This window comes from Myotis yumanensis, unplaced genomic scaffold, assembly GCF_028538775.1.
Source record: "Myotis yumanensis isolate MYYU_CA2020_CCGP unplaced genomic scaffold, mMyoYum1.0.hap1 SCAF_2, whole genome shotgun sequence".
NCBI classification, from domain to species: domain Eukaryota; kingdom Metazoa; phylum Chordata; class Mammalia; order Chiroptera; family Vespertilionidae; genus Myotis; species Myotis yumanensis.
The window spans coordinates 27,401,363-27,429,182 of record NW_027223753.1 but is presented as its reverse complement, the minus strand read 5'-3'; the positions used below and the strand labels follow the sequence as shown (position 1 = coordinate 27,429,182).

At 41.3% G+C, this 27,820-nt stretch overlaps 1 protein-coding gene across 2 annotated transcripts; it reads left to right on the top strand.

Annotated features, from left to right (window-relative positions):
• Positions 1-111: 111 nt before the first annotated feature.
• Positions 112-27,634, top strand: NASP (nuclear autoantigenic sperm protein). 2 transcript variants are annotated; one of them, XM_070404863.1, is made up of 15 exons: positions 112-287; positions 8,694-8,744; positions 10,649-10,759; positions 15,735-15,815; positions 16,589-16,698; positions 17,540-18,532; positions 22,201-22,280; positions 22,535-22,620; positions 22,935-23,008; positions 23,783-23,971; positions 24,079-24,245; positions 25,568-25,624; positions 25,727-25,804; positions 26,831-26,959; positions 27,448-27,634. In XM_070404863.1, exons 1-15 carry the CDS (start codon positions 229-231, stop codon positions 27,526-27,528), a joined length of 2,346 nt encoding a protein of 781 aa, XP_070260964.1. In that variant the 5' UTR covers positions 112-228; the 3' UTR covers positions 27,529-27,634. The 2 variants fall into 2 exon arrangements, with proteins under 2 accessions (XP_070260964.1, XP_070260965.1); XM_070404864.1 differs by lacking the exon at positions 17,540-18,532 and having other exon boundaries at positions 116-287.
• Positions 27,635-27,820: the final 186 nt, after the last annotated feature.

Sequence of the window (27,820 nt, the reverse complement as noted above, 5' to 3'; positions counted from 1 at the left end):
ATGGGGGTGTCCTTGGGCTAGACTGGGCTGGATTCTGGTCCTTTAAACTAGAGGGGGAGGATCCGGAAGTGGATGGGCGGGGCGAAGGGCCCTGATATATGAGAGGGCCCAGCCGCGCGGGGTCTCCAATCTGCCATTTTCTGTCCCTGTGTGAGTCTTTGGCGTCCCAAATTCGCTGTTCTCTCACAGGCTGTATTTCGTCCGCTGGACCGCCACCTCAGGGGAACGATGGACGCAGAGTCCACAGCCACTGCCGCCATCTCTGCGGAGCTGGTTTCTGCCGACAAGTAAGCGGGACCGCGGAAAGCTTGAGGCATTGGCCAGTTCGCGCGGAGCGGGGGGGAGACTGGGGCTCCCCGGGAGGGGAGACCAGTGAGTTGGAGGGCTTGCCTCCTAGTGAACAACCGTCGCTGTTTGGGGAGGCCTGGACGCTGGAGAAGCCCACCTCTGGCATAAAGTCTCGCGCGTTAGCAGTTACGCCGGTTGGCTGGCGCCCCCTGCCCCGCTTTTCGCGGCCGCCATCTTGCCGGGGGCAGCGGCGTCTGTCTGCATCGCCAGCCCCTCTCCTTCCTCCCCCGGCCCGGGGCTCTCGGCGGGGAGGCGGGGCCCAGCGCACCCTTGAGCCTTCACGGCGCTGCAGCTTACTGCCCCCGCACTCCTGGCGCGCGCCTCCGGTAGGATCCCCAAACAACCTGAGAGAATATAACCAATAGAGATTTGGCGCCAAAAAAAAAAAGAAAAGCCCTGCAGGAGAAGCTGGACCGGTGGGGCCGGTGGGCGGGGCCTCAGGGGCGGGATCCCGCGCCCGTGTTCGCCGGCCTCCGCCGGCGCTGGAGCAGGGGGCGGGGCCCTGAGGAGGCGGGAAAACTTCCATTGTTTGGGGCTGCGCGGCCGGAGCCTGTGATTTCCGCTGTGGGGCACCGGGAGGCTGGTTCCCCGCGGTCTCCTCGCTCACCTCGTGCCCTCCTACCTGCAGCGAGCCGGTTCTGGGCCTGTGGTGGAGGGCATCGTGGTTCTTTGGACTGTGGGAGTGTCGGCGAGAGACGCTGTTTCTGGGGCTTCTCGGGGATGTGAAGCATCTTCACCGAGAGCTGCCGGGAGCTTTGCTCGCTGGCGGCGGTGTTGGGTTGGTAGGTGAATGCGCAGTAGGAATGCACCGAAGGACGAGGGGATGATGGAAGACACGATTGCTCTGAAGGTGGCACCATGCTGCTCAGGCCTGAGATATTTCTTGAATAGTGAGGAAACGTGTTTTTAATGGTTTTTATTTATTTGTTTATTTCAGAGAGGGAGAGAAATAATGGAAACATCAATCATGAGAGAGAACCATTGGTCAGGGAATCGAACCCTGACCTCTTGGTTTATAGGTCGACGCTCAATAGTGAAAACATTTCATTAAAGAGAACAAGTGCTCTTTCCCATCTAGTATGTCCAACTGCGCAATCTTTCCTTTTTCTCAGGGGCTTTGTTATTTTTTTCTTGGTGCATTTTTTATTAACTTTTCTTGGTGCACTGTACTGAGAGAGGTTGCTGTGAGGTTTTTATGAATTTATGGAGCCTTACACTTTGTGTTAGTACACTGACAGTTATCAGAGGTTTACTTATCTCTACCTATGCTACCTATCACTTTTCGGGTCTTTGAATGTTTATATTTGATCCACATGAGTATACTATGAAGTAGTTCTCCTGTAGGTGAGAAAAGTCAAGATCAGAATGCAGAAATTAGTAACTGGTAGAGTCTGCATTAAACCCAAGTTCTTTTTCTTGTGTGTGTGTGTTATTTTTATAGCAAAGGTGGAGATTTATTGAAGAACAAGTACAGACTCCCAAGTGGGGAGGGGGAAAGAGTCCCATAAACCCAAGTTTTTATTTCGTCATTACCTACCCAAAAGCTTATCTGAGAGGAAATGAAATTGCACGTAAACCTAATTAGCTAGTCTGAAAGAACAATAAAAGGCAGCATTCAGAAGTTACATCTTGGTTGAGACTATTCAGAGGTCAAGCCCCTAAGGCGCTTTAAGGGGAGGGTAAAGAAAATGCTTCTGAGTTTAGATTTGAATAAGAATGCACATTGTAATTCCAGCATAACCACTGAAAGGATAAGAATATAACTTCCAAACCGGTAGAGAGGAAAGGTGGAATGAGAAATAAACCTCAGTGCAGGGTTGATTTTATTTTTTTGGATACCAGCTTCATTGCTTAAGCCTTAAGCAGTGATGTTGGGCCACAATTTTGTCTTCCGTAAAAAGCTTCAATTTGGCTTCTCTTCCTCTTGCCATTTAAACAACATGGCTAATGGTAATAATTGTCTAAATGCTAAATCAGTCCTCATTATAGTTATTTTTTAAATTAGTTTTTACGGCTTTATGTTAGAAAACATAAAGCATATAAGAGTCTGTACTGTAGTGGTGAGAAGGAATGAGAAAGTTAAAAGAAGTCTTAGGTGGAGTCATTGAATTTTGACTTCCCTGTCATAATTCCTGAGCTGCTTATCCAGGTAGTTTAGCTCAGTAATAAAGTTCTGGCATTTACATGCTAATTGGCAAAATCACTTGCCCTAATCCTACCATAGTGATTCAGAATTGCTCCTTTATTTTTTCAATTGATTTTAGAGAGGAGCGGGGGAGGAGGGAAGAATGAGATAAATATCCATCAAACCTACAACCTGGGTATGTGCTTCACCAGGAATCAACTTCAAGCAACTTAGCGAAACCATCCAGGACCATTCCTTATTTTAACAAATACTGATTTAGGTGCCAGACCTTGTGCTTGGTGCTAGGCTACAGCTAGGATAAAATACACATGGTTTCTTTCCTTAGAATTAAGTCCTGTATCAGGGGTGGGCAACCTTTTTGTGAGTGCGTGCCAAAACCAACAAAATCTCTGACTCAAAATTCTTCTGCGTGCCAACCCTAATTTTTTGAGAACATGTTACGCCTACTTGATATTTCTTAAGGTGTACGAATGTGAAGAACCTTGAAGAAATAATAAAATTCATTTGAGCGACAAAAACACAGTATATGATGATGAAAAATACATTTATTTTTTAATGTATACATGTACACTGATAGTCCGACAGAAAATTTTATGACTCTGTTAGATATTATCAGTGGGACTTTTTGCTGCTGCATCACTGATGACAGATTTTACATCAGGTTTATATTTCGTGACCTTCAGAGATATGCACGAGCTACTACTTTCATCCATCAGGCTACTCCTATTACGAGACTTAACAGAATTCATCACTGAGAACAATGTGGATGAAAACATGGAGAGTAACGCTGTTGCAAATTTTTTCAACAAAAAAATTTTCTGGAATGGCATTCCAAGTCCTCAATAGTTCGTTTTCGACACTATTGAAATTGCTCTTCCCCTCTCTCGTCAATCCATGTCTATGGTCTTTAAGATAACTTATTATGTAAAATTAGTTATTTATCTAAGATGCACTTACACTGAATTTATCTGAAAAATAAAGTCGATATTAAGAAAAAAATTGTAAATGGAAGATTATAAGAGAGGGTTTCACGTGCCAGCAAAAGTTACTGGCATACCTTGTTTGGCACGTGTGCCAGGGGTTGCCCACACCTGTCCTATATTCTGGGGAATACAGCAAGTCAATAGGAAATTGGAATACAGTATGAATTAGAGAGAGATAAGAATGTGAGAGACACAGTCATCTGTTGCACACGTGCCAGACTTGGGGCTGGAATGAAAACTGTGACCCTTTGTGAAGACAGATACTCTAACCACTGAGAAACACCTGACAGGACATGGGTGTTTTTTTTTTTTTTTGGTGAGAGCACTAAAAAATGTAACAGGCACTGCATATGCTATGTCTGTTAGTCCTATGTTTGCTCTGAATTGCCTTTTGAATGTTATTTGTGCTCCGCAAACACCTCAAATCAACAGGTATTAATGCATAAACCCCCAGTTTTCACTAATGAATCCTGTTTTTATACCTTATTTTAGTTGGATAATACTGTTTCCAACCTCAGAAATAAAAATATTCTGGACTTCCTCTTTTCTAATTTCTAAGTAGTCACCAATATTTAGCAATTTGGTATTTTGTTGCAGGGCTTAGGCATATGGACAGATAGGGAAAAATGAAATGGGCAGGATTACAGTGAACTCTTCCTTAAAGAAGAGGTTGCTGTTTAAGTAAAGCTGTTTGCATGAGAATGTAGGGCATATTGGTGGATAATTTTGATTTTTGATGGACCATTGAAGTTTAAAAAAAATAACCTTTCTGATTCAAAATCCAGAATGGAGGTATATAGTGAGATTTCCCTCCAACCCTTACTCCCTAATCACACAGAGTCAACCAGTGTTAGAGATTTATTACATATTCCTCAATGATACCTTATGCATACATATATATATGAATAAATTGTAATTACTTTATATTGCTGTATACTTGACACTTTGGTATATGGACAACAATGCCCCAACCATCAGAGCCACACTGGCCAGAGCATTTCCTTAATTTTTTTAATGGCTTCATTGTATTCTATTCTCATAACAAGTTCACTGTGGCTGGACAATTGAGTTGTTTCAGTATTTAGTTATTATAAACAGTGCTATAGTGAATAACATTGTAATGAACTGTACTGGTATAGGATTAGGCACAAGTATCTTTATGATTGTTTGTATAGAAAATAATATAATAATTAATAAATCCTATATAATAAAGAGCTAATATGCAAATAGTTAGACTCAGACACTCAACACTGGGGAGAGAGGGATGGGGACCAGCCAGGCTGTGGCCTGGGAGAGAGACAAGCTGCCCGCCCTGCAGTCCCCTACGGCTGGCGTAGGCGAAGCCAGCCTGGGTCCCGGTTGCGGAGCGAGGCAGAGGTGGTTTGGGGCAGGCAGGCAGTCAGGTGAGTGGTTAGGAGCCAGCGGTCCCGGATTGGAGAGAGTGCAGGCCAGGCTGAGGGACAACACCCCTCCCACCCCCCTGCGGGTACATGAATTTCGTGCACCGGTCCTCTATTAATAATATAAAGTAATAATCCCTATTTGAAGGATTAGTCCCCTGCTCCTCACTGGTGATGGAACCTGTAACCCAGGCGTGTTTCCTGACCGAATTGAACCATGACCTCCTGGTTCATAGGCTGATGCTCAACCACTGAACCACAGCGTCTGGGCCTGTGATTCTCTTAAGGAGCCTGAACATGTTTTCAAATGTTTGAGCTATTCATGTTTTCTGTGAATGTGTTTGTATCCTTTAATCTTGGGCTTTTTTTCCATGTTGATTGCTGAGATTCTGTATATATATGCTAAGTTGACCTTTTAAAAAAAGTTTTTATTTATTTTGAGGGAGAGATAGAAACATCAGTCAGCTGCCTCATGCATGCACTATCAGCTGCCTATTGGGATCAAGCCAGAAACCCAGGGCATGAACCCTGACCAGGAATCGAACCAGTAGCCTCTAGGTGCATGGGCTGTTGCTCAACCACTGAGCCACACCTGTGCTAAGTTGACCTTTTGTAAAATTAACTAGGTGGAATAGAATTAATCTTTCATGGTTTCTGAGTTTAAAAAGGCCTTCTCCAGGTGCATCACAAAGTATTTCAACCATAATTTTCTCTAGTACTTTGCTGGATTTATATTTTACGTGATGATTTTTCAAGAGAATCAGACATCAGATTTCTTTGTGATATCTTCATAGTTTTAAACGTAGAACTATTATAATTAACATAAAAAACACTGGATAACCTGTCTCTCTGACCTGGATAGGACATGCACATGTCTGTCTGTCTGTCTGTCTGTCTCTCTCATAATAAAGGGCTAATGGCTAATATGTCCCCTCCGGGGTTTGACCGGGAGTTCGATCACTCGCTGTGATGTGTGCTCACCACCAGGGGGCGGCGTGGAATGAAGGAAGACCCAAGCAGGCCCTGATCGCCAGCCAGGCCTAGGGACCCTACCCATGCACGAATTTTGTGCACTGGACCTCTAGTCAGTTTATAATTTTTGTTCTGATTCAATCAATGATTCTTAGAGTGAGAGTCTAAAACCAAGGAGTATAGGGAAGTTGTTAGAAATGCAAATCCTGGGCCTCATCGTAGACCTGCTGAATCAGTCTGGCTGGGTGGCCCAGTTAGTTGGAGTATAGTTCATTACACTGAAAGGTTGTGGGTTTGATTCTCGGTCAGGGACATACCTAGAATGTGGGTGTCCTGGGTCTGTGTATGTACTGGAGGCAACAGATCAATGTTTCTCTCTGTCCTCCTCCTCTCCCTTCCTCTCTCTCGCCAAATTAGGACTCAACAAATGAATGTTCTGGGAAACTGCTTCTTTATTTAAAAACACAACAAACAACTTATCTTTAGTGAGCAGTTTTGTAGAATGTGAGGCTTGCCAAGAATGCATATATCACATTATAACAAATACTGCACTCTCTTTCATCTGATTGTAAACTCGAATCTACTATGTGGCTGTCTTATTTATAGTATGCCTCATACCTAGCAAATAAATGTTTAACAGAGATTTGAATGAGTAGGATTAAATTTGATAGGCTGCAGTGGCTCAGTGGTTGAGTGTCAACCTATGAACCAGGAGGTCACCATTCAATTCCCAGTTGGGGAACGTACCAGGTTGCAGGCTCCCCAGTGTGGGGTGTGCAGGAGGCAGCAAATCAATATTCTTATATGGTTGATGTTTCTATCTCTCTCTCCCTCTCTGAACTCAAAAATACTTACATAAAACCAATAGGAATATATTAAAATAAAAAAGATTTTAGTATCATGCTGAGCTTTTTAAAAATAATTTTTACTGATTTCAGAGAGGAAGGGAGAGGGAGAGAGAGATAGAAACATCAACGATAAGAGAGAATCGTTGATCGGCTGCCCCCTGCATGCCCCCCACCGAGGACCGAGCCCTCAAACCAGCCATGTGCCCCCAGTCAGAATCAAACCCGGGATGCCTCAGATAGGCCGAAGATCTATCCACTGAGCCAGACCAACCCACCAGGGCCCATGCTGGGCTTTTAATGGTAGCTCATATGACTATATTAAATTATACTAGAGGCCCAATGCACAAATTCATTTACAGGTGGGGCAGATTGGGGCCAGGCCTTTTCAGGAGGAGGAGATGGTGGGAGGTTGGCCAGCCAGCCTGCCCCATCAGGGCCAGGCCAGCACGGAGGAGGTGCCGCAGGCAATTGGCTGGCAGGCCTAATTGCGGGGGGGGGGGGGGGGGCGGGGGGGGAGGGCTGTGGAGGATCTGTGTCTGTGGGCGATGGGCCGGCTGCCCCCCAAATGGGGTGGAGGGCTGAGCAGGGGTCAGCAGCCAGGAGAGGGGCCATGGGAGGTTGGCTGCCCAGCCCCACTCCCAATTGGTGTTAGGGGGCAATTGGGGTGGAGCTGGCTGGGGAGGGACCGCAGACAGATTGGGGTGGTGGGTGCTGATCAGGGGTGGGGCCGGCTGTGGGGAGGGGCCATGGGTGGTTGGCTGACAGGCCTTGCCCCTGATCAGAGTGGTGGGGCAGATCAGGATGGAGCTGGCTGTGGGGAGGGGCTGTGGGCGGATCAGAGTGGTGACCAGTCATTCTGGTCACTGGCTTTTTATATATAGATTTGTTTCTGTTAGCTTTCTTAAATAGAGAAACATCAATTTGTTGGCCCACCTATTTATGCATTCATTGGTTGATTGTATTTTTTAAATGTTTTTATTTAGCCCTAACTGGTTTGGCTCAGTGGATAGAGCGTTGTCCTGTGGACTGAAGGGTCCCGGTTTTTTTTTTTTTTTTTTTTTTTTTTTTTTTTTTTTTTTTTTTCAGTTGATCAGCATAGCGAGGTTCTCCAGCCAGGTTCTGTCGGGTCCCGGTTTGATTCTGGTCAAGGGCATGTACCTTGGTTGCGGGCACATCCCCAGTAGGGGGTGTGCAGGAGGCAGCTGATTGATGTTTCTCTCTCATCGATGTTTCTAACTCTCTATTCCCTCTCCTTTCTTCTCTGTAAAAAATCAATTAAAAAATATTTTGAAAAATGTTTTTATTTATTTTAGAGAAAAAGGGAGAAAAATATTATTAAGCTGTCTCCTGCATGCTCCCCTGCTGGGGTGATCTAGCCCCAAACTCAGGCATGTGCCCTGACCAAGAATCAAACCAGTAACCTGGTGCATGGGTCATTGGTTAATTATTTTTTATAGAAAGTCTAGTTTATCAATTTCCCTTTTATTGTTATTTTTTTAAGCTGTGACATTTTATTTTTTAAACCTCACCTGAGGATATTCTTAGAGGAAGGGAGCGACAGAAACATTGATCAGTTCCCTTATGAAAGTGTTCCAACCCAGGGATCAAACCTACAACTCAGGTATGTGCCCTGACTGGGGAACCCAACCAGCAACCTTTTAGTGCAGAGGATGACACTTAACCAACTGAGCCACACTGGCCGGGCCATTGGTTGCTTCTTGTGTGTGCCCTGACCAAAGATGAAACCCACAATCTTAGTATATTAGGATGGTGCTCTAGCCAACTGAGCTACCTGGCCAGGGCCTACATACATATTTCTTTTCTTTAAGTTATATTTTTATTGTTTTCAGAGAGGAAGGTTGCCTCCTGCATGACTCCTACTGGGGTTTAATCCTGAAACCCAGGCATGACCAGAATCAAACCTGGGACCCTCAGTCTGTGGGCTGACTGCTCTTATCCACGTATTTACCTTTCCCTCCTTATTTTTTCATTACAGAATTGAAGATGATGCTCCTGCTCCTTCTACCTCTGCAGATAAAGTGGGGAGGTAAGATTATTTACCTGGTACAGTTAGGTTTGTATCTAATTAAATTCATTATTGTGGGGTTTTTTGCAACTTACACATACTTTATTTAGTGGTTTGAAAGCCTTCTTAATAGTATGTATGATGTTTTACATAGTTGATCTCAACTTTGTTCACATTGATGTCAGTTGTGTTTGGGTTTTTATGTTCTAGGCTCTGCTCAGTTGCTGCTGTTGCTATTTGTTTCAGGATCTAGGGTGGATACTCTCACATAAAATCCTATTTTTAATTCCTTCTCTGGCTGTTCTTTTATGGATTCTTAGCTTTGTGTAATTATACCTACAATGGAACCTGTCCTAAAGTCACCAAGATACTCCAACATCACATGAGAGGAAGGAAGAGGAGAGAGATAGATACATCAATGATGAGAGAATCATTGATCAGTTACCTCCTGCATACCCCCTACTGGGGATTGAGCCCGTAACCCGGGCATGTGCCCTTGAACGGAATCAAACCCAGGACCTTCCAGTCCGCAGGCCAACGCTCTATCCATGGAGCCAAACTAGCGAGGGCTATATGTGCATATTCTAATTATCCTAGTTAACAAGAGATGTCCAAGGCCAGCCACAATATATACTAATGAACTATATAATACTGCGTAGGTACACAGGGAATGTTCTTGACATCTAAAATTCCTACGAGCTTAAAAGGGCTTCCCCTTCCTGGTCCAGGCAGCCATGGGGAGGAGTCAGTTTCATTATGTTTAATAGGTAACAAATAAGACCAAATATTAAGGTACTTACTTGTAAATCAGACTATGGTGTCTAGACAATGATGTGGTTTTTTGCATTTGAATAAAATACTAGGATTGAAAGTTTAGTTATGCTTCTTATTCCTTATACAACATGACTAACAAAAGTTAACCTATTCTTTTTTTTATTTCTGCTGATACAGATTTCTTTGTTGTAAGGTTACTATTTTCTATTTTGTTGTCATTTTAGTTTAAAAGTTTTAAATTTTATTTTGAGCCCACATCTACTTCCATATAACTTCCCCATCTTGATGAGACCATGATTCTTAAGCAGAGGTAATAAGTGTAAAGCTTATCCAAAAGGTAGGTGCCTGAGTTGCATCCCTAGAGATTTTATTTGTTTAGCTTCAAAACACATTGTAGGAAAGGAGTGACCAAGGACCAATAGTATTTTAGGGTCTTGGTGGATGCATTCGTGGGGGAGGAGGTCTCATTCCAGGAGGAGACATGTCTGTTGGTGTCCCTTACGCAGGGGTGGGGTGAAGGGATGGGGCTAGCCTAATTGATGGGCTCATGGGTGGTCTCATACCAGGAAGAGTAGCCATAATGCCTGGAGGGGGGTGTTGCCCAGCCCACAAATGTGTGGGTAGTCCCCTGGACCCATGGCTACTGAGTTGGGGTTCCAGCAACGCTGGCAGTGGCTGCAAAAGGTGTGACAATACCTTTTCCCTGTGGAGTCATTATCTGCTTGGAGGGTCCTCAATCACTTTGGCAGGGCCTGCTAGTTCAAAAATTGGACCGCTAGCTGGAACACAGCAGCCAAGCCAACTCCAGGGCCTCCTACAGCTCCTGCAATGCCAGTATCTTTTGGGGAGGCTTCCCTCCACAATCATGGAAACCAAATTTATTTGTTGGTAGTGAGTAGATAAACCTTTCAGAGGAAATATCCTAGTCGAATTCTGAGAGTGTTGCCTCAGAATCTTACCAGAATGTTTTTTCCCATTTAAGGAAAACTTTTAAGATAACTTTTGCTTTTGTAGTGATAAATGTGAGTTAGCTTAGCCTTGCAGAGTAGTTCACAGGCTTAAAGAAATTACTATGGTTTAAATGTAGAAGGTTTTTAAGAAATATTGACTTTAAAAGTATTTAACACATAAAAAAATTTTTTTTCTGGCAGTTTGGATGTGGATAGTGAAGCCAAGAAGCTATTGGGCTTAGGACAGAAGCATCTGGTGATGGGGGATATTCCAGCAGCTGTCAATGCTTTCCAGGAAGCAGCTAGTCTTTTGTAAGTACTGTGTTTTGCTAAAATGTAATCCTATGTTTCTAATAAACTTGAGTCATAAGAAGTTGTTTTATGAGAAAAATCAAGTGTAAGAGTTTAAAAAGATTATTTTTCATGTACAAATTCTATAAATACAAAATCTACATATAACTGAGCAATTGTAGCCTTTGATTTTCCTGAGTAAGGTAATCTGTTTTCTAGTCACTGCTAATTAGGGTGCCCAACTTGTCCTGGTTGATTGCAGGACTTTTCCATTTTTAGCATTGGAAATTCTTTTTTTTTTTTTTTAATATATTTTATTGATTTTTCACAGAGGGGAAGGGAGAGGGATAGAGAGTTAGAAACATCAATGAGAGAGAAACATCGATCAGCTGCCTCCTGCACGCCCCCTACTGGGGATGTGCCCACAACCAAGGTACATGCCCTTGACTGGAATCGAACCTGGGACCCTCCAGTCCACAGGCTGACACTCTATCCACTGAGCCAAACCGGTTAGGGCTTAGCATTGGAAATTCTGTATCTGGATAAACTCAATCCCAAGTAAACCATGATGGTTGGTCACCCTACCATTAATATTATTATTAGCACAGTATTTTTCATACTCATCACTTTGTTATCTGTTCTGTTAGCAAGTTGGTAATTACCACCAGGTGATCATATCTGTCTTCTATAATAATAAAAAGGTAATATGCTAATTAGACTGGACATCCTTCCTGGTGAAACTGGGGCGAGGAAGGAAGCCAGCCCAAGTCCCAAGTGCCTGAGGGAAGCTGGTGTCTGTAGCCAGGGGAAGGAAGGCCTACTCTTGCATGAATTTTCATGCATTGGGCCTCTAGTGTATCTGTAGGTATCTTGGGGAAACAGGTTAGCTTGATTGAAGCACTAGTTGCCTCTAAGATACCATTAACAGTAGCAATGGAAGTCTGTCAGCTTTCTTAATTAGCTTATTGTTAACACTAGTGGCCCAGTGCAGAGATTCGTCCACATTGAAAGAAAATTAGTTAGAAGAAATATTTTAATAATCGCTATTCACCTTTTCCCTTTAATAGAAGTGTCAACCAAATTCACTATTGACAATGACAGATCAAAATACACACGTGCAATTGGTGCCAGCGAGAGCTTTATATGTATTGCGCACGCACGATTCAACTTAGCCTTTTATAGATATAGAATAAACTTGCTTAATTAGACCTGCTTCCATATATTTTAAATATGATGTTACATGCAAGGAACATTAATATTCCAAGAATAAAAAGATTTTAAGTATAATAATATTACCAAAACTGTATTGACATAGTATATCACAAAAGTTATAGGAAATATAAAAAATATGCAAATAACAGTATTACTTCTATTATATTCTAGTATATTTCCCCCCCTCTGGCTCTATTTTTGTTCATCAGTTTATGTTGTTCATTATATTCCACAAATGAGTGAATGATACGATATTTATCTTTCTCTGACTGGCTTATTTTGCTTAGCATGATGCTTTCTAAATTTTTTTAAGTCCAGTTGCTTTTTTTTTTTTTTTTAATATATTTTTATTGATTTGAGAGAGATAGAAACATCATTGATGAGAGAATCATTGATAGGCTCCCTCCTGCATGCTCCACACTGGGGAACGAGCCTGCAACCTGGGCATATGCTCCAACCAGGAACCAAGCCAGTGACCTCTTTGTTCCTGGGTTGACACTTGGTTCCTGGGTTGACACTTAACTGCTCAACCTGGCAGGGCTTAGCATGATGCTTTTAAAGTCTATTTTGTCGAATATGAGTATTGCTGCTCCAGCCTTTTTATTTTTTTTTTAAATTTCTTTTCCATTGACATGGAAAAATTTTTCCCATCTCTTCACTTTCATCCTGTATGTATCTTTTGGTTTGAGGTGGATCTCTTACAGACAGCATATAGTTGGGTCATGTTTTTGTATCCATTCACCCACCCTATACCTTTTGATGGGAGCATTTAATCCATTTACAATTAGGGTTATTATTGATAGGTACTTATTTATTGCCATTTTAATTCTGTATGGCTAGGTTTTTCTCTCTTTTCTTCTCAGCAATCCCTTAAGCATTTCTTGTAATGCCGGCTTGGTGGTAATGAACTCCTGTAGCCTTTCTTTTTTTTTTTTTTGTCTGGGAAACTCTTTATTTAACCATCTGTTTTGAATTATAGATAGCCTTGCTGGATACAGTAATCTTGGTCTCAGATCCTTGCTTTCCATTACCTTGAGTACTATATGCCATTCCCTTCTGGCCTTTAGAGTTTCTGATGAGAAATCAGTTGTAAGCCTTATGGGAGCTCCTTTGTGGGTAACAGTTTTCTTTTCTCTTTCTGCCTTTTCTCTTTGGCCCTAACTGGTTTGGCTCAGTGGATAGAGCGTCAGCCTGCAGACTGAAAGGTCTCAGGTTTGATTCTGGCCAAGGGCATGAACCTTGGTTGTGGGCACGTACCTTGGTTGTGGGCACATCCCCAGTAGGGAGTGTGCAGGAGGCAGCTGATCAATGTTTCTCTCTCATTGATGTTTCTAACTCTCTATCCCGCTCTCTTCCTCTCTGTAAAAAAAAAAATTAATAAAATATATTTTTAAAAAAAGATTCTCTCTTTGTTTTTAATTTTTGGCATTTTAATTAGGATGTGTCTGGGCTTGGTTCTGTTTGGGTTCTTCTTGTTTGGGGTTCTCTGTGCCTCCTGAGCTTGTGTGACTTTTTCCTTTTCCAGGTTAGGGAAGTTTCCTACCATTATTTCTTCAAACACCTTCTCTATTCCTTTCTATTCTAATATTGTTACGTTTCACATTGTCCCACAGCTTCCTTAAGCTGTCATCCTGTTTTTTAATTGTTTTTTCTTTTTGGTTCTCTGATTGAGTGATATTTTCAACTCTGTCTTCTAATTCACTGATCGATCCTCAGCTTCCCCTAATCTTCTGTGTATTCCTTCCAATGTGTTCTTTATTTGTGTTATGTCATTCTTTATCTCAGACTGTTCTTTTTTCATAGTTACTATACCTTTTTTCATGCTGTTGAGCATTTTTAACATCATTACTCTATACTGTTTCAGATAAATTTCTTATCTCTGCTTCATTTATCTCTTCTGGAGAATTCATTCGCTGGTTCTTTCATTTGGGGGTTGTTTCTTTGTTTCCTCATTTTGGTTGTTTGGGTTTGTGACTATGTTACAGGTAGATCCTCTGTACCTCTCAATCTCTAGTGCAGGATAGTCTTAAAGGCTGTTTCTGACTAATTGGATCAGGCAAAGACTCAAAGCCTCCATAGACCGCCCCTGTCTACAGACTTGAATTGCCCCCAGGCAATCGTCCTCAGGTGTGGCAAGAGTTTTTTCAACAGGGTGGGGCAGTTGTTTATGCCTGGAGGCTAATAGTTCATTTTAGTTTCTTCAGTGGCCTCAGGGCAAGCTGTTTTCCAATAGGGTGTGTCCACTGTCTTCCCCTCAGGTAATGCAGATGTCTATGTGGGAAAGATGTCCTCTGCTTTGTGAGGGAATGATTCATCCCAGGAAACTTGGGGTGTCTGCCTTCTGAGCTCTATCCCCCAAGTCCCCAGTCCTGGATTCTGCTCTCACAGGTCCAGTCCACTTCACCCTCCCTCTGCTGGAGCACAAGGTGGGTGGCTCCACAGGGAATTTTTGTGCGTTGACCCCTTTAAGAGGGTGCCCAAACTTTCAGCTGCCACTCCCTGGCAGACAGCAACCCACTGCTTTTCATAGCTAGATGTTATGTGGGTACCCTCCTCAGTTTGGTGCTCTCTGCTGGGCAGCCCAGCTTGGGGATTAGATCCCTGAGTTCTCAGTGGCACCCCGCCCCTGCAGCTGAGATCTCTCTCCGGGACTTCAGTTGCTATCTGTGGGTGCCCAGCTAGCCCTTTCTCGGTGCTGCCCCTTCTACCATTCTCCACCTTCGGTCCTTGGGTATCAGGGTTCTCTCCTTCGATTTTTCCATTGATTATTCAGTAAATCTTCCCGAATTTCAGTTGTAATTCAAGCTTGCTCCTGGGAGTATGTCTGTGCAGCATTCTCCTACTCTCTCTTTCTTCTTCTTCAATTAGACCTGCTTTCTGATGTAGCTAAACTTTTTTCCAGCCCAGTGAAGCATCCCAACTACGCTTTCAGGTAATTGTCAGCAACACGGCAGTAAATATCAACACAAAGCAGATTATTATTATAGGTCATACAGGAAGAAAAAAGGTAAAATATTAACTGCAGCAGTGTTTGACTGTATTCTGCGCAGTGAGAAAACATGAAGTCATTTTCAAGGTCCACCATTTCTTCTTTGCAGTTGGGTCAAGTTTCTAAACTTTCTAAATCTCCGTTTTCTGGCTAATGAATAGAAAATAGGATTCTACCGAGTCTCCTATCTACCTACTCCAGGACTTCTGTGAGGATCAAATGAGATGAGGAACGGGAAAACGTTTCACATACATTGGTTAAAGTGTGAAATGAAACAGACTATCCTTAAACTTGACTTTCTTCACAGTACTTCCTAATTAGATTTTTTTCTTCTGCTTTTCCTGATTAGTTTCTTTAGTTACTCTTATTAGACTCTCAATGCTGGTAGTTGGCCTAACTATATCATTATGCTTTTCCATGGGCCTCACTTATCCTTTAGGTCCCAGCCAACTAGTAGTTAGTCCTCTAACTAACTACTTTGGCCCATTTTGACACCGGTCTTATAGCAGAAGAAATCCCTAATGATGTAGTTTAGGTCTTAGATTATATGTGTTAACTGTAGTAAATTGATGTCATTTAGAATATATAATATATGTATAGCTGAAGAACGGGCAACATTAATTTTATGCCCTGTTTGTTAGGTCAAGGTCCCTTTGACCTTGACTGGAAAGCAAAAGAAGGAAGTACTGGTTTCCTGTAAGTGTGTTACTGGAAGAATGTCATAACTAAAGAACTAGAAATAAATGTTTTAGAGTAGGTGTTAATTCAGATCTTTGATGTTTATTCTCTTTATAGAGGTAAAAAGTATGGAGAGACAGCTAATGAGTGTGGAGAAGCTTTCTTTTTCTATGGGAAATCTCTTCTGGAGTTGGCAAGGTATGTCTTTGAAGTCACAATTTATAAGTAGAATGTTTTGTATCATCACAATGGTCTATTTAAAAACTTTAGTTTCTTTGTTTGCTAAGATTGTTTACTAGCTTGAGATTTCACATGAACTAAGTGAGACTAATTTTACTAAGAAATATGAAATTAGGGAGAGCATGGAAGTTTTTTGAAAGGCACTTCATGCAAAGAGTAAAATTATACATAAGTTTTGACTTTGGGGTCAGAAAACACTAGCAAATGAATATGTCTAACAAATAAAACTTATAAGTAGTCTTAATTATTGTAAAGTTGTTGTGTGGTTTCCACCAGAAATTATTCACCAGGATAAAATACATTGAGGGCACATGAAACTAGCAAATTATCTATGATCTATTTAATATCAGTTCTAGTAAGTTTTCTAATTTTATAGAGCATTCTGGTGATTTTCGTAATAATCTTGCCAGAATGGTTTTTTGTTCTTTCCCCCCATTTAAGGAAATGTCAGTGGGTGTGAAGCTTGGGAAATATGGCCCTATTATAAGGGAAATATATACTGATCTTGTTCTTTTATAAGAGTCACCAATACTTTTTAGTACCTGAAGGTTATACTTATTCCTTCACTGTTCTCCCAGCCTTAATTTATAGAAGTTTTATAGGAACACCTACTTTATATTCTCTGCATTTGCTTACTCTTCTGTTGCTTTTATAATATAGGATTACAATTTCTGTCGTAAATTGTTACGTTCTAGTCATCATGCCTTTAGTACTTTTTCCTTTTCTCCTAGAATGGAGAATGGTGTTTTGGGAAATGCCCTGGAAGGTGTGCATGTGGAAGAGGAAGAAGGAGAAAAAACAGAAGAAGAATCGCTGGTGGAAAATAATGATAACATAGATGGTATGTGGAGGTGCATGTGGCATTCAAGAGATACAACATATATTTCTTGTGCACAAGTGACGGAGATAGTCTCTTCCTATCCAGGATCATCTATAAGATGCCTAGGTGATAACCTGCATCGGGTGGAGACTTCAGTGGAAGTAGCTGATTACAAAAAGTGACTAGGTTTTTTGTTTGGTTGTTTTTTAAGAGGATAACTTGCCAAAACCGGTTTGGCTCAGTGGATAGAGCGTCGGCCTGCGGACTGAAGGGTCCCAGGTTCGATTCCGGTCAAGGGCATGTACCTGGGTTGCGGGCACATCCCCAGTGGGAGATGTGCAGGAGGCAGCTGATCGATGTTTCTCTCTCATCGATGTTTCTAACTCTCTATCCCTCTCCCTTCCTCTCTGTAAGAAATCAATAAAATATATTTAAAAAAAAAAAAAAAAAAAAGAGGATAACTTATTTTTTAAAAAACTCTGTGCCACTCAGTTATTTTAATAGCAGTGCTTTCAGAGCCCTTTTACATTTTTTGTGTGTAAGAAATTCAAATGTTAATTTCTAAGCCGAGTTTGGCCAATCAGATGGAGGTCTATAATGTAAAGCTTGGCATCTCCACTAATTGATATTCAGAATGCTCAAGCTAATTTAGGGAGCTTGGGTTTCTTTCGCAATAAGTTGCACTGCTAGATGGGACTTTACCTTTGCTTTTCTTAAAGGGGCAGATAATTTGTAGGCCATCCGCTAAAACTTAAGCCAGGCTGTTTGAAGGGTTTAAAGGGAATGTGTTTTTAGTTTCCATTTATGCCTTTAACATTAAACTCGAAGACATGTTTATGCTTCATGTTCTTTAACCATGTAGAGGAAGCAAGGGAAGAGTTGAGAGAACAGGTTTATGACGCCATGGGAGAAAAAGAAGCAAAAAAACCAGAAGACAAGTCTTTGGTAAAGCCTGAAATTGATAAAGAACAGGAGACTGAAATGGAGAAGGGTGAAAGAGAAGATATGGATATAAGTGAGCCTGCAGAGTTACTACAGGAAAAAGTTGAATCAACTCCAGATCATTTAACTGAAACCACTGAAGAGGCAAAAGGAGTAGCAGTATCAGAAGGACTGATTGAAGCTGAGGTCATTGCTGGGAAGCCAGAAAACGAAGCACCTGATGTTGAGAAAGGAAAATCAGTTTCTGTAACTGATGTCCAAGAAGAGTACAGCGAAAAAGGGGGTCAGGAGAAACAGGAAGAAGTAATTGTGAACATAGAGGAGAAGCCAAAAGAAGCTTCAGAAGAGCAGCCTACTGTGACTCTAGAAAAGCAGGCCACTGCAGTGGAGGTAGAAGCAGAGCCTATAGATACAGCAGTCGAGCCAGTGGATGTGGGTGGGGATGAGCCAAAGGAGCAGGTAGCTGCCTCTAAAAATGATCCAGGAAAAGCTGTTCCTGAGCAGTTGGTAGGGCAAGAAATGCCTCCTGCTGAAGAGTCACCAGAGTTGACAACAGAGGCTGCAAAAGATGGATCACAAGTCTCTGAGAATCCTGGGCAGGAGGTCAAAGTTCTCCCTAAGGATGGTACAGTCAGTGGACTGTCAGCTGCAGGAGATGAGACTCCTGAACCAGAGACTAATGCAGAAGGATTAACAGAAAGAAATGATGGCACAGGACTAGAAGAGGGCAGGGCAAAGTTGGTTCCTAACCAGGAGGAGACTAAGCTATCTCTAGAAGAGTCTGGGGCAGCTGGAGATGGGTTTGAGACCAAGGTAGCCCAGGGGGGTACTGAGAAATCCCCTGAAGACAAAGTTAAGATAACTGCTAATGAAGAAACACAAGAGAGAGAAGAACAGATGAAAGAGGGTGAAGGTAACCGGGATATGCAAGACCTGCAGTGGGTGGAGTACATTCTGGATTTGACTCACTAATCATGGGTAAAAGTCAGTCTTCCATTCAGGATTTTCCGTCTGCCTTTGGATTAGGAAAGGGCTAAATGAAAATGGGAGTAGTTTAAAAAGGTTGTGATAAGTTGAGCAAGTTAAATCAAAAGCAAGACTTCTTTAGCTGGCTTATAAACTAACGCTTTTACTAACTGCAAAATAGGCCTTCTTTGATTTCTGAGGCTTGGCTAGCTATTAGTAACTTGTACCATACTAGCCAGTAAAGCTGGATGGGGGTGGGGTCAGTAGGGAAATAGTGGGCTAGGCTGGCAGAGAATGCTGAATGGATGTTCACTTGCATGCCCCTGAATTGTTTTACTTGCTGTTCACATGGTTCCTTTTTTCTGCTTTAGGAAGCAGGATTAGAGCAGTAGAATCCACTGAACCTGGTACACTTAAACAGGCATGCCATTTAAATTCAAGTTCACTCTTGAAGGCTATATTATCAGAGTGAAAGAATTCTGGTAACCCTCTTTAAGTCTTCAGAAGTATTTAAAGGCTATTCACATTAGTTAAAATTAGACCCTTCCAAAAGATAACAAAAACTTTATTGGCCGCCTTGCTACTTTCTCCCCTCGTGCTTGCTTTGGTTGCCAATCTGAAATTTTTGTTACTTAAACATTATAAAGTGGGTGCTTTATATAGTATTATTTAGTCTACTTTGGATTCAACTTAACCAACATGTATAAGCCTCTAATTAGTAATTATATAATTGGCACATCTGAATTAAGTTGTACTATGATTTGAGGATTCTGCTGTCTATAAGGTTCATCTAACGTTGGTATTAATAACCACAAATGTATACCAATTAATCATATAATTGACAGACTAAGATTTTTAAAGACCCATTATCAATATTTGTAGCTCATTCTGATAAACTTGTACCTATGTGCAGGTCCTTGCACTCCAGCCAGCACAGGCATGGTAATCAGAAGTGAATTTGGCTCTAAATGGTAGCACCATTGGACTGTTCATGGGCTTTTAGAAATTTGTTTAGGTAAAGCACAGAACTGAACTTCTCAATTTTTAAAAACTCCCATGTCTTGATCTTTAACGATAGTGAGCAAGAATAGTAAAAGCTCTGCTGGCTCTTACAGTTGGACTTTGAGTTATAAGCTACAGTAGAGATGTCATATTTCTCCACAGTTTGTTCAAAAACTATTCAGTTGGATCATCAGTAACATGTGTTGTTAGAGCTCTCCCATACATACATATCTCTTATTCTGTAATAATGCTATGTAATAAGTAGTATTACTCAAGTTGTAGTGATGAGGAAATTGAGGCTTAGGGTTACATTAATTGACTAGGGTCAACCAGTAAGTCCTAGTACTGGAATCCAACCCTAGATCTAACTTGAATATATTGTTCTTCCTAAGCAGCCTCACTCTGAGGAAAGTAACTTTTATCTTCTACCTTAACCACCTCATCAGAAATTTATGTGACAACACAATCGCAGAAATCTTGTGGTTTTCTCTTAAAACTCTATTTCTTACCACCTCTTAAGCTGTGCATATCCCTAATGAAGAATATTGGTCTGGTATTATTTCTAGTGTCATGCTAGATATGATTGGTAAGTTAATAGAATTTTAATATTGGAGGCATAAAGCTTGGCCACACTCAGTTGGACTATACTAGTCAATCTGTAGTGGTTATCCTGTGAGAAGGCTAGAATAGCTCGAAAATCATATTGCCTTTACTTTGCTTTTAGCTACAAGATCAGAAAAATGGTATAAAATAGTGTCTCCCCTTTTCTCAGAAAGATGATAGGCATACCACAGGATTCCATTTTTAGAGAATCTTGGAAAATATGTTAACAGCTCTCTGGACATCAGGGCATTTCTATTAATACCTGAGTATTGGTTCCCAGGTTGGAAAGTATCTTAAAGTAGTGGCTTTCTTATTAACCTAGCTTCCTCTCCATCATTCCATGAGGGTAGTACAGATTCCTTGAGAAAAACCTGTATTTTTCTCACCTATGTAAGAATTGTAATTTAAAAATTTGATATAAAACTCCAAAAAATTAGGTATATTTTACCAAATTAGATGTCATCTTCTAACATTCTAGTATGAGTAGGAACAGATACCCGATCATTAAGAACAGATAGAATAACAAATATTTTGTCAATTTTTTCTGCAAATTGAGAAGATAAAGTCTGGTAAGAGGCTACATAGATCCTTACAACCTGTCATTACATAATCTATTAGAAGACAGCATTGTCAAGTCAATAAGACCACTCATCTAGTTTAACATGAGGGAACTAAGTACACAAACCACTTAGAAATTTGGTATGGAAAAATATGCTATATGGTAATGGGTATTTGTATTTCAAAAGTACTAAATTAGCCCTGACCAGGTAGATCAGTTAGTTAGAGTATCATCCCAATATGCTGAGGTTGCAGGTTCAATTCCTGGTTAGGGAACATAAGAAGCAGCAAATGAATAGATAAATAAGTGAAACAACAAATCAGTCTTTCCCTTCCTCTCTCTAAAATCAATTCATTTCTATATTTACATTCTCACAGTAGGTTGTTAGGAGACAATATTTGAGCTCTTTTACTGGTGTTAACAATATTAGTGAAAGATATAAAAGGTGGTAGCACATTATACACAATTTATGAATTGTTCGTTACCCCGAAAAGCCCATTTTAATCACATGGCATTCTGAACTTTACATACTGTGTAGAGCTAATTATTAATAGTCCTTTTAGGTTATTGACTTGTGAGTGTATGTCAATAAGGTAAAATATGGTGTCATTATGGCTGCAGATTTTAACATGTTGCTGGAGTGAAATAACTGGTTATAGGACTTTTCACTCAAATTCTGTACATGCTAAAGCTGGCTGGAGTCTGTGACATGCTCACTGGTGAGAGTTGGTAAAGGCTATGCTTTTCTCTCCACAGCTCCATTGTGGAAAAGCTAGTCTGTTCAGGATTCTTGCTCTGAATGAAGTAGAGAATTTTAACTTTTAGTACTTTCTCAGCTTTTTCGTAGTATTATCTAAAAAGGAGCTTAAAGATGCCAAGAACACTGGCTAAAGATGCCTCCAAATTGCTTCTGGCTGAGTATATGGGAAGTTGTTGACATTGAACAAGAGGCAGTAACTAAACTGTCTTCATCTGAATGATCTAAATCAGGGGTGGGAAACCTTTTCTCTTTTTTCCTGCCAAGGGCCATTATAACATCATTTGCTTAATATAATTCACTTAATATAAATTTATGTTGCTATGAAAAACTTATTTATTGAGTTTCCAGGCCTGCCTGCAATTACCTTAGGAAGGCCAGACGAAGTGATTTCTGAGGCATTATACGGGCTCACAGGCCGGACATTCCTCACCCCTGATCTAGATTAACTTTTAGAAGATAAACACTTAGCATTTGATTGTTAAAGGTCTGAATTATAGACACTACAAGATAAGACTTGAATTAGACTAATCCCTGGCCTTATTTATATCAGCCAGTTCAAATGTTGGTTGGTTTGCCTTAGCATCGGGCCTGTCCTACCCCAGAATATAGGTTATTTCACAGATGCTTATTGGAATCTGACTAGTCAAAAGATACCTTAGTATTCTCAAAACTGAGGAATTTTTGCTTGCAGAAACTGAGGGCTCAGAAGAAGAGGATAAAGAAAATGACAAGGCTGAAGAAACACCAAATGATTTAGTTCTTGAAAACAAGGTAATCATTTGCTCAATATATTTTGCTTCCTTATTTTAGGGCTGTAGTTTTATTAGTATGTGTGTGACTATTCATGTCTAGACATCCATTTGATCTCATTGTTAAGACCCACTGCAGGTTTTAGGGAAAAGTCTGAATTTTGAATCCTATGTCAGGTTTTTTTTAAGCCATACTAAATTATCTATTTAGGTTTGTAATCTAAAGATGCCTGTCTTGTACTTCTGCCTAATACCAATGATTTGGATATACTTTAGTCACTTCAAGAAAATGAAGAGGAGGAGATTGGGAACCTAGAGCTTGCCTGGGATATGCTGGATTTAGCAAAGATCATTTTTAAAAGGTAAAACTCTTGGCGCTTCTAGGCTAGCGGTTCTCAACCTGTGGGTCACGACCATCGGAAAACACATATAGCATATCAGATATTTACATTACGATTCATAACAGTAGCAAAATTACAGTTATGAAGTAGTAATGAAAATAATTTTATGGTTGGGGGTCACCACAACATGAGGAACTGTATTAAAGGGTCGCGGCATTAGGAAGGTTGAGAACCACTGTTCTAGGCTCAGATTGGGAGGTTGGTGGTTGCAAATAGAACCTAGTTATGGTTGGACAAATGCTGTTAAGGTTTCTGACCATATTTCCCTGTTTTAGGCAAGAAACGAAAGAAGCTCAGCTTTATGCAGCACAGGCACATCTTAAACTTGGAGAAGTTAGTGTTGAATCTGGTAATACATCTTTCATTTTACTCTTCCCCTAATGTACTCCCACCCAGTCTTTTTCAAATTCCTTTATTTATTTTTTAAAATATATTTTATTGATTTTTTTTTTTTTTTTTTTACATAGAGGAAGGGAGAGGGATAGAGAATTAGAAACATCGATGAGAGAGAAACATCAATCAGCTGCCTCCTGCACACCCCCCACTGGGAATGTGCCCGCAACCAAGGTACATGCCCTTGACTGGAATCGAACCTGGGACCCTTCAGTCCACAGGCTGACACCCTATCCACTGAGCCAAATGGGTCAGGGCTCAAATTCCTTTAAATCAAGCTTGATCATAAATTATGGGCGGTTGGCTTTAAAAGGACAGTAGGTTTGGGTCCCTATAGTCCAGGGGTCCTCAAACTTTTTAAACGGGGCCAGTTCACTGTCCCTCAGACTATTGGAGGGCCGACTATAGTTTTAAAAAAACTATGAACAAGTTCCTATGCACACTGCACATATCTTATTTTGAAGTAAAAAAACAAAACGGGAACAAATACAATATTTGTTTTTGCATGTGGCCCACGGGCCGTGGTTTGAGGAACCCTGCTATAGTCCCTAGAACAGTGAATAGTCTTTCCTAAAAGTCACTCTAACTGAAAGTCTTAGTCATTTTGATGTTTTTTTATAATCAAGGATCATGAAATGTAAATTGGGGAGCATTCCCCCAGAATAGTCTAAAATTTAGAAGTACTATAGTATTAAATGCAAATGCTTGCTATTGTTTTTCTCTTCATTAGAGAATTATGTCCAAGCTGTGGAGGAATTCCAGGCTTGCCTAAACCTGCAAGAGCAGTACCTAGAAGCCCATGACCGTCTCCTTGCAGAGACCCACTACCAGTTGGGCTTGGCCTATGGGTACAACTCTCAGTATGATGAGGCAGTGGCACAGTTTGGCAAATCTATTGAAGTCATTGAGAAGAGAATGGGTGAGTGAGCATCAGTTGTTTTCACAATGATTTTGATGGATCCAGTTATTGACAAGGTAAAAGTGAATCTTTTTGTGGTAATTTACTGACCACTTCAACCTTTGTAGCTGTACTTGATGAGCAGATGAAGGAGGCTGAAGGATCACGTACTGAATATGAGAAAGAAATTGAGGAGCTGAAGGAACTGCTACCTGAAATTAGAGAGAAGATAGAAGATGCAAAGGAGTCCCAGCATAGTGGAAATGTAGCTGAATTGGCTCTGAAAGCAACTCTGGTTGGTTTGGTTTCCTTTTCAAGTTTTGATAATAACATGTTCAATATTGTTGAAGGCATTGTGGTATTAGTGTTCTGTTGGCTAGGAATCTTAGGTATAACATGGTTTCCAGGGAGTTGGAAGTCAGAAGGAACGTGAGAACTCATCTAGATATTCCTATCAGATAGTATAATGCTTAAGACAATACACTTCGGATTGCGTTTGACTCCTATCTTTGCTGTTTACTATATATGACCATGAGCGTGTTTACTTTTCTTTGCCTTAGTTGTCTGATCTGTAAAATGGGGATGAAAATAGTACCTGTACGTTAAGACATTTCTAATGGTGTAAGACAAATAGTATTTGTTTAATAACTGTAAACGGTTGTGTCCATCTCTGAGAATTCCTCTGTATTGATTAGTGAGGTGTTTGAAAGCTTTTAACCCCAGATTGCCTGGCTCTGCCTTTTGGTGCTAGGGTGTCAGGATGATAGGATATGGAGGATTTGGTTTAATTTTTTTTTCTTTTTTAATATATTTTTATTGATTTCAGAGAGGAAGGGAGAGGAAGAGAGAGATAGAAACATCAATGATGAGAAGAAATCATTGCTCAGCTGCCTCCTACACGTTGGACCCAGCACGCAACCCAGGCATGTGCCCTTGACTGGAATCAAACCCGGGACCCTTCGGTCTGCAGGCCAACGCTCTATCCACTGAGCCAAACCGGCAGGGCAGGTTTAATTTCTTTAGTTAGGCCTCATCCGAGGATATTTTTTTCCTCTTTCATTTTTTTAAAATACGTTTTTTATTGATTTCAGAGAGGAAGGGTGAGAGATAGAAACAGCAATGATGAGAGAGAATCTTTGATCTGCTGCCTGCTGCACACCCCACACTGGGGATCGAACTGTGACCTTCTGGTTCATAGTTCGATGCTCAATCACTGAGCCACGCCAGCTGGGCTCCCCATTCATTTTTAGAGAGAGAGAAACATTGATGTGAGAGAGATACATTGATCTGTTGCCTACTGCACACTCCCCTGCAACCCAGGTATATGCCCTTGCCTGGGAATGGAAACCCAGACTCTTGGGTCCACAGGCTGATACTCTAATCAGTGTGCCAAACTGGCCAAGGCTGGGTTTAATTTCAACACTCTGTCTGTATACCCCAGGTTGGGTCTGGCAGGTAACAGGCATAGGTAGAGAGGGTAGACAGTGTTGCTGCTATATGGGGCCACTATTATTTGAGGTCTTAATCAGTTGCTTTGATGGTGGGTACCTGTTGTAGGACTGTGGGTGACCTGATGGCTTCTATCCTGGGACCCACTGCAGTTTGTCATCTTCACAGGTAGAGAGCGCTACTTCAGGTTTCACTCCTAGTGTCGGAGGCTCTTCAGTCTCCATGGTGAGTATTCAGGTTTTTTGTTTTGTCTCTTTAATATTAGACCTCATTCTTTGTCTCATGTGGCTAGCTATTCATTGCTAACAAAGGCTTCCTTTTTGTCAGATTGCCAGTAGAAAATCAACAGATGGTGCTTCCTCATCAAATTGTGTGACTGATATTTCCCACCTTGTCAGAAAGAAGGTAAATTTACATGTGATCATTTCTTTTCTTTTTTCCCAAATACACAAGGAATACCTTTCCTGGTGCAAAGATATTTGCAAAGGTGGTAAGGATTTGCAAGTAAAGATAGTTTTCATCCCTACCCAGGTAGCTCAGTTGGTTAGTGTCGTTCCACTGTGCCAGGGTTGCTAGTTCAATCCCTAGTCAGGGCACTTACAAGAATCAACCAAGGGATGAATAAATAAGTAAATAGAAATAGATGTTTCTCTCTTCCTCTCCCACTCTCTCTTCCTCTCTCTAAATAAAGTCAGTTTTTAAAAGATACTTTTCCCTTGCATACCTCTTAAAGCAAAACTCACCTGGCCCAAGGACTCATCCGGAAAGCTATTGAGGAGGATTGGTCAGATTGGCTTCTGTTAGTAAGCTGGCAGGTTTTCTTTCAAGTCATTTAGTAGCAGACCTTCTGATGAACTCCTGTGAGTCTGCCTTTTGCCTTTGGTTGCAATAGTTTTCTCTTGTGAGAGAGTCTAAAGCAGCCGTGGGCAAACTACGGCCCATGGGCCGAACTCGGCCCGTTTGAAATGAATAAAACTAAAAAAAAAAAGACCGTACCCTTTTATGTAATGATGTTTACTTTGAATTTATATGAGTTCACACAAACACTCCATCCATGCTTTTGTTCTGGCCCTCCGGTCCAGTTTAAGAACCCATTGTGGCCCTCGAGTCAAAAAGTTTGCCCACCCCTGGTCTAAATCCTGCTTTATTTCCTGACTCAAATTTAGTATATGAAACTTGTGATTTGGTTACTGTTCAGATCTACTACTCACACCCAACACCCACCCCACCCTTCCATTAGAGAGGCTGAATTGGTATGTTGGGATAGACTAATTTATTCTGCTTCGCCTCCTGTGGGTTGAGAAAGACCCTAAGAGGTATGACTCCTGTTCAGGCTCTTTGCATACGACAGGGAGAGGGAGGGGTGTTAAAGAAGTGTCATTTTAAAAACATTAAACACGTTTGTTGAAGACTTTACAATTATATTTTTAGCGGAAACCGGAGGAAGAGAGTCCCCGGAAAGATGATGCAAAGAAAGCCAAACAAGAGCCGGAGGTGAATGGAGGCAGTGGGGATGCAGTCTCCAGTGGAAAAGAAGTTTCTGAAAACATGGAGGAGGAGGTGGGCAGTTAAAGCAGGGCTTGGACTCTTGCCTCATTTCCCCTTGTTCTCAGGGCCTGGGGAAACCAGTCCTCCCAAGTGCATGTTCCCCACCTTGAGCCTGTTTGGATTGCTTGAGTGTAACCTTCATAAAAACAATGAGGTTATTCAGGAAACAGTTTGGTATGGACTATCTAGGACATCTCACTGGCCAATGGAACCTATATACACACCACGAGTCCTGCTCTGTGAATGTATGAGAAGGCTTAATTGTCAAGACCTTGGGTCACTTCTGCTTGCTTCTTTCCATGTAATGTATGAACATTGGCTCTGTCAGCCCTATTACAGAGTGTTTAAGAAATTGGATTTATACTTTGGTCATTGCCCTTTTAGTACGGGAGTAAGGTAGAGTTTAGGGGACTTGTTTTGACTGAGGCCTACTCAGTTGTATAAAATGGAATGGCTTGAACAAGGGTGACTTATGCCCAGGCTCCCTGTTTATCTTCCAGGCTGAGAATCAGGCTGACAGCCGGGCAGCAATGGAGGGGACAGTGGAGGCTGCAGCTACAGTTGAAAGCACTGCATGTTAAGAGGGAACAGAGCCTTCCTCCCAAGGGAAAGTGTTTTTGTATATAATGTATTTTTTCACTTTTGGGGGATTTTGTATAACTTCAATAAAGATTGTATGCAAAGGTTGAGGCTTTGATGGCTTTTTTCTTACATACTTACTGAATCTGTGCCTTGAAGCACATTGGTTTATATAGTGACTAAAAGTACTTCTCCCCCCCACCCCTTTCTGTTGAATGTTCTAATCCAAATTTCTATTTAATGTAGATGTGATCAAATCAAGTGTGGCTGCTGGCCATTGGTGCTATATTTTTT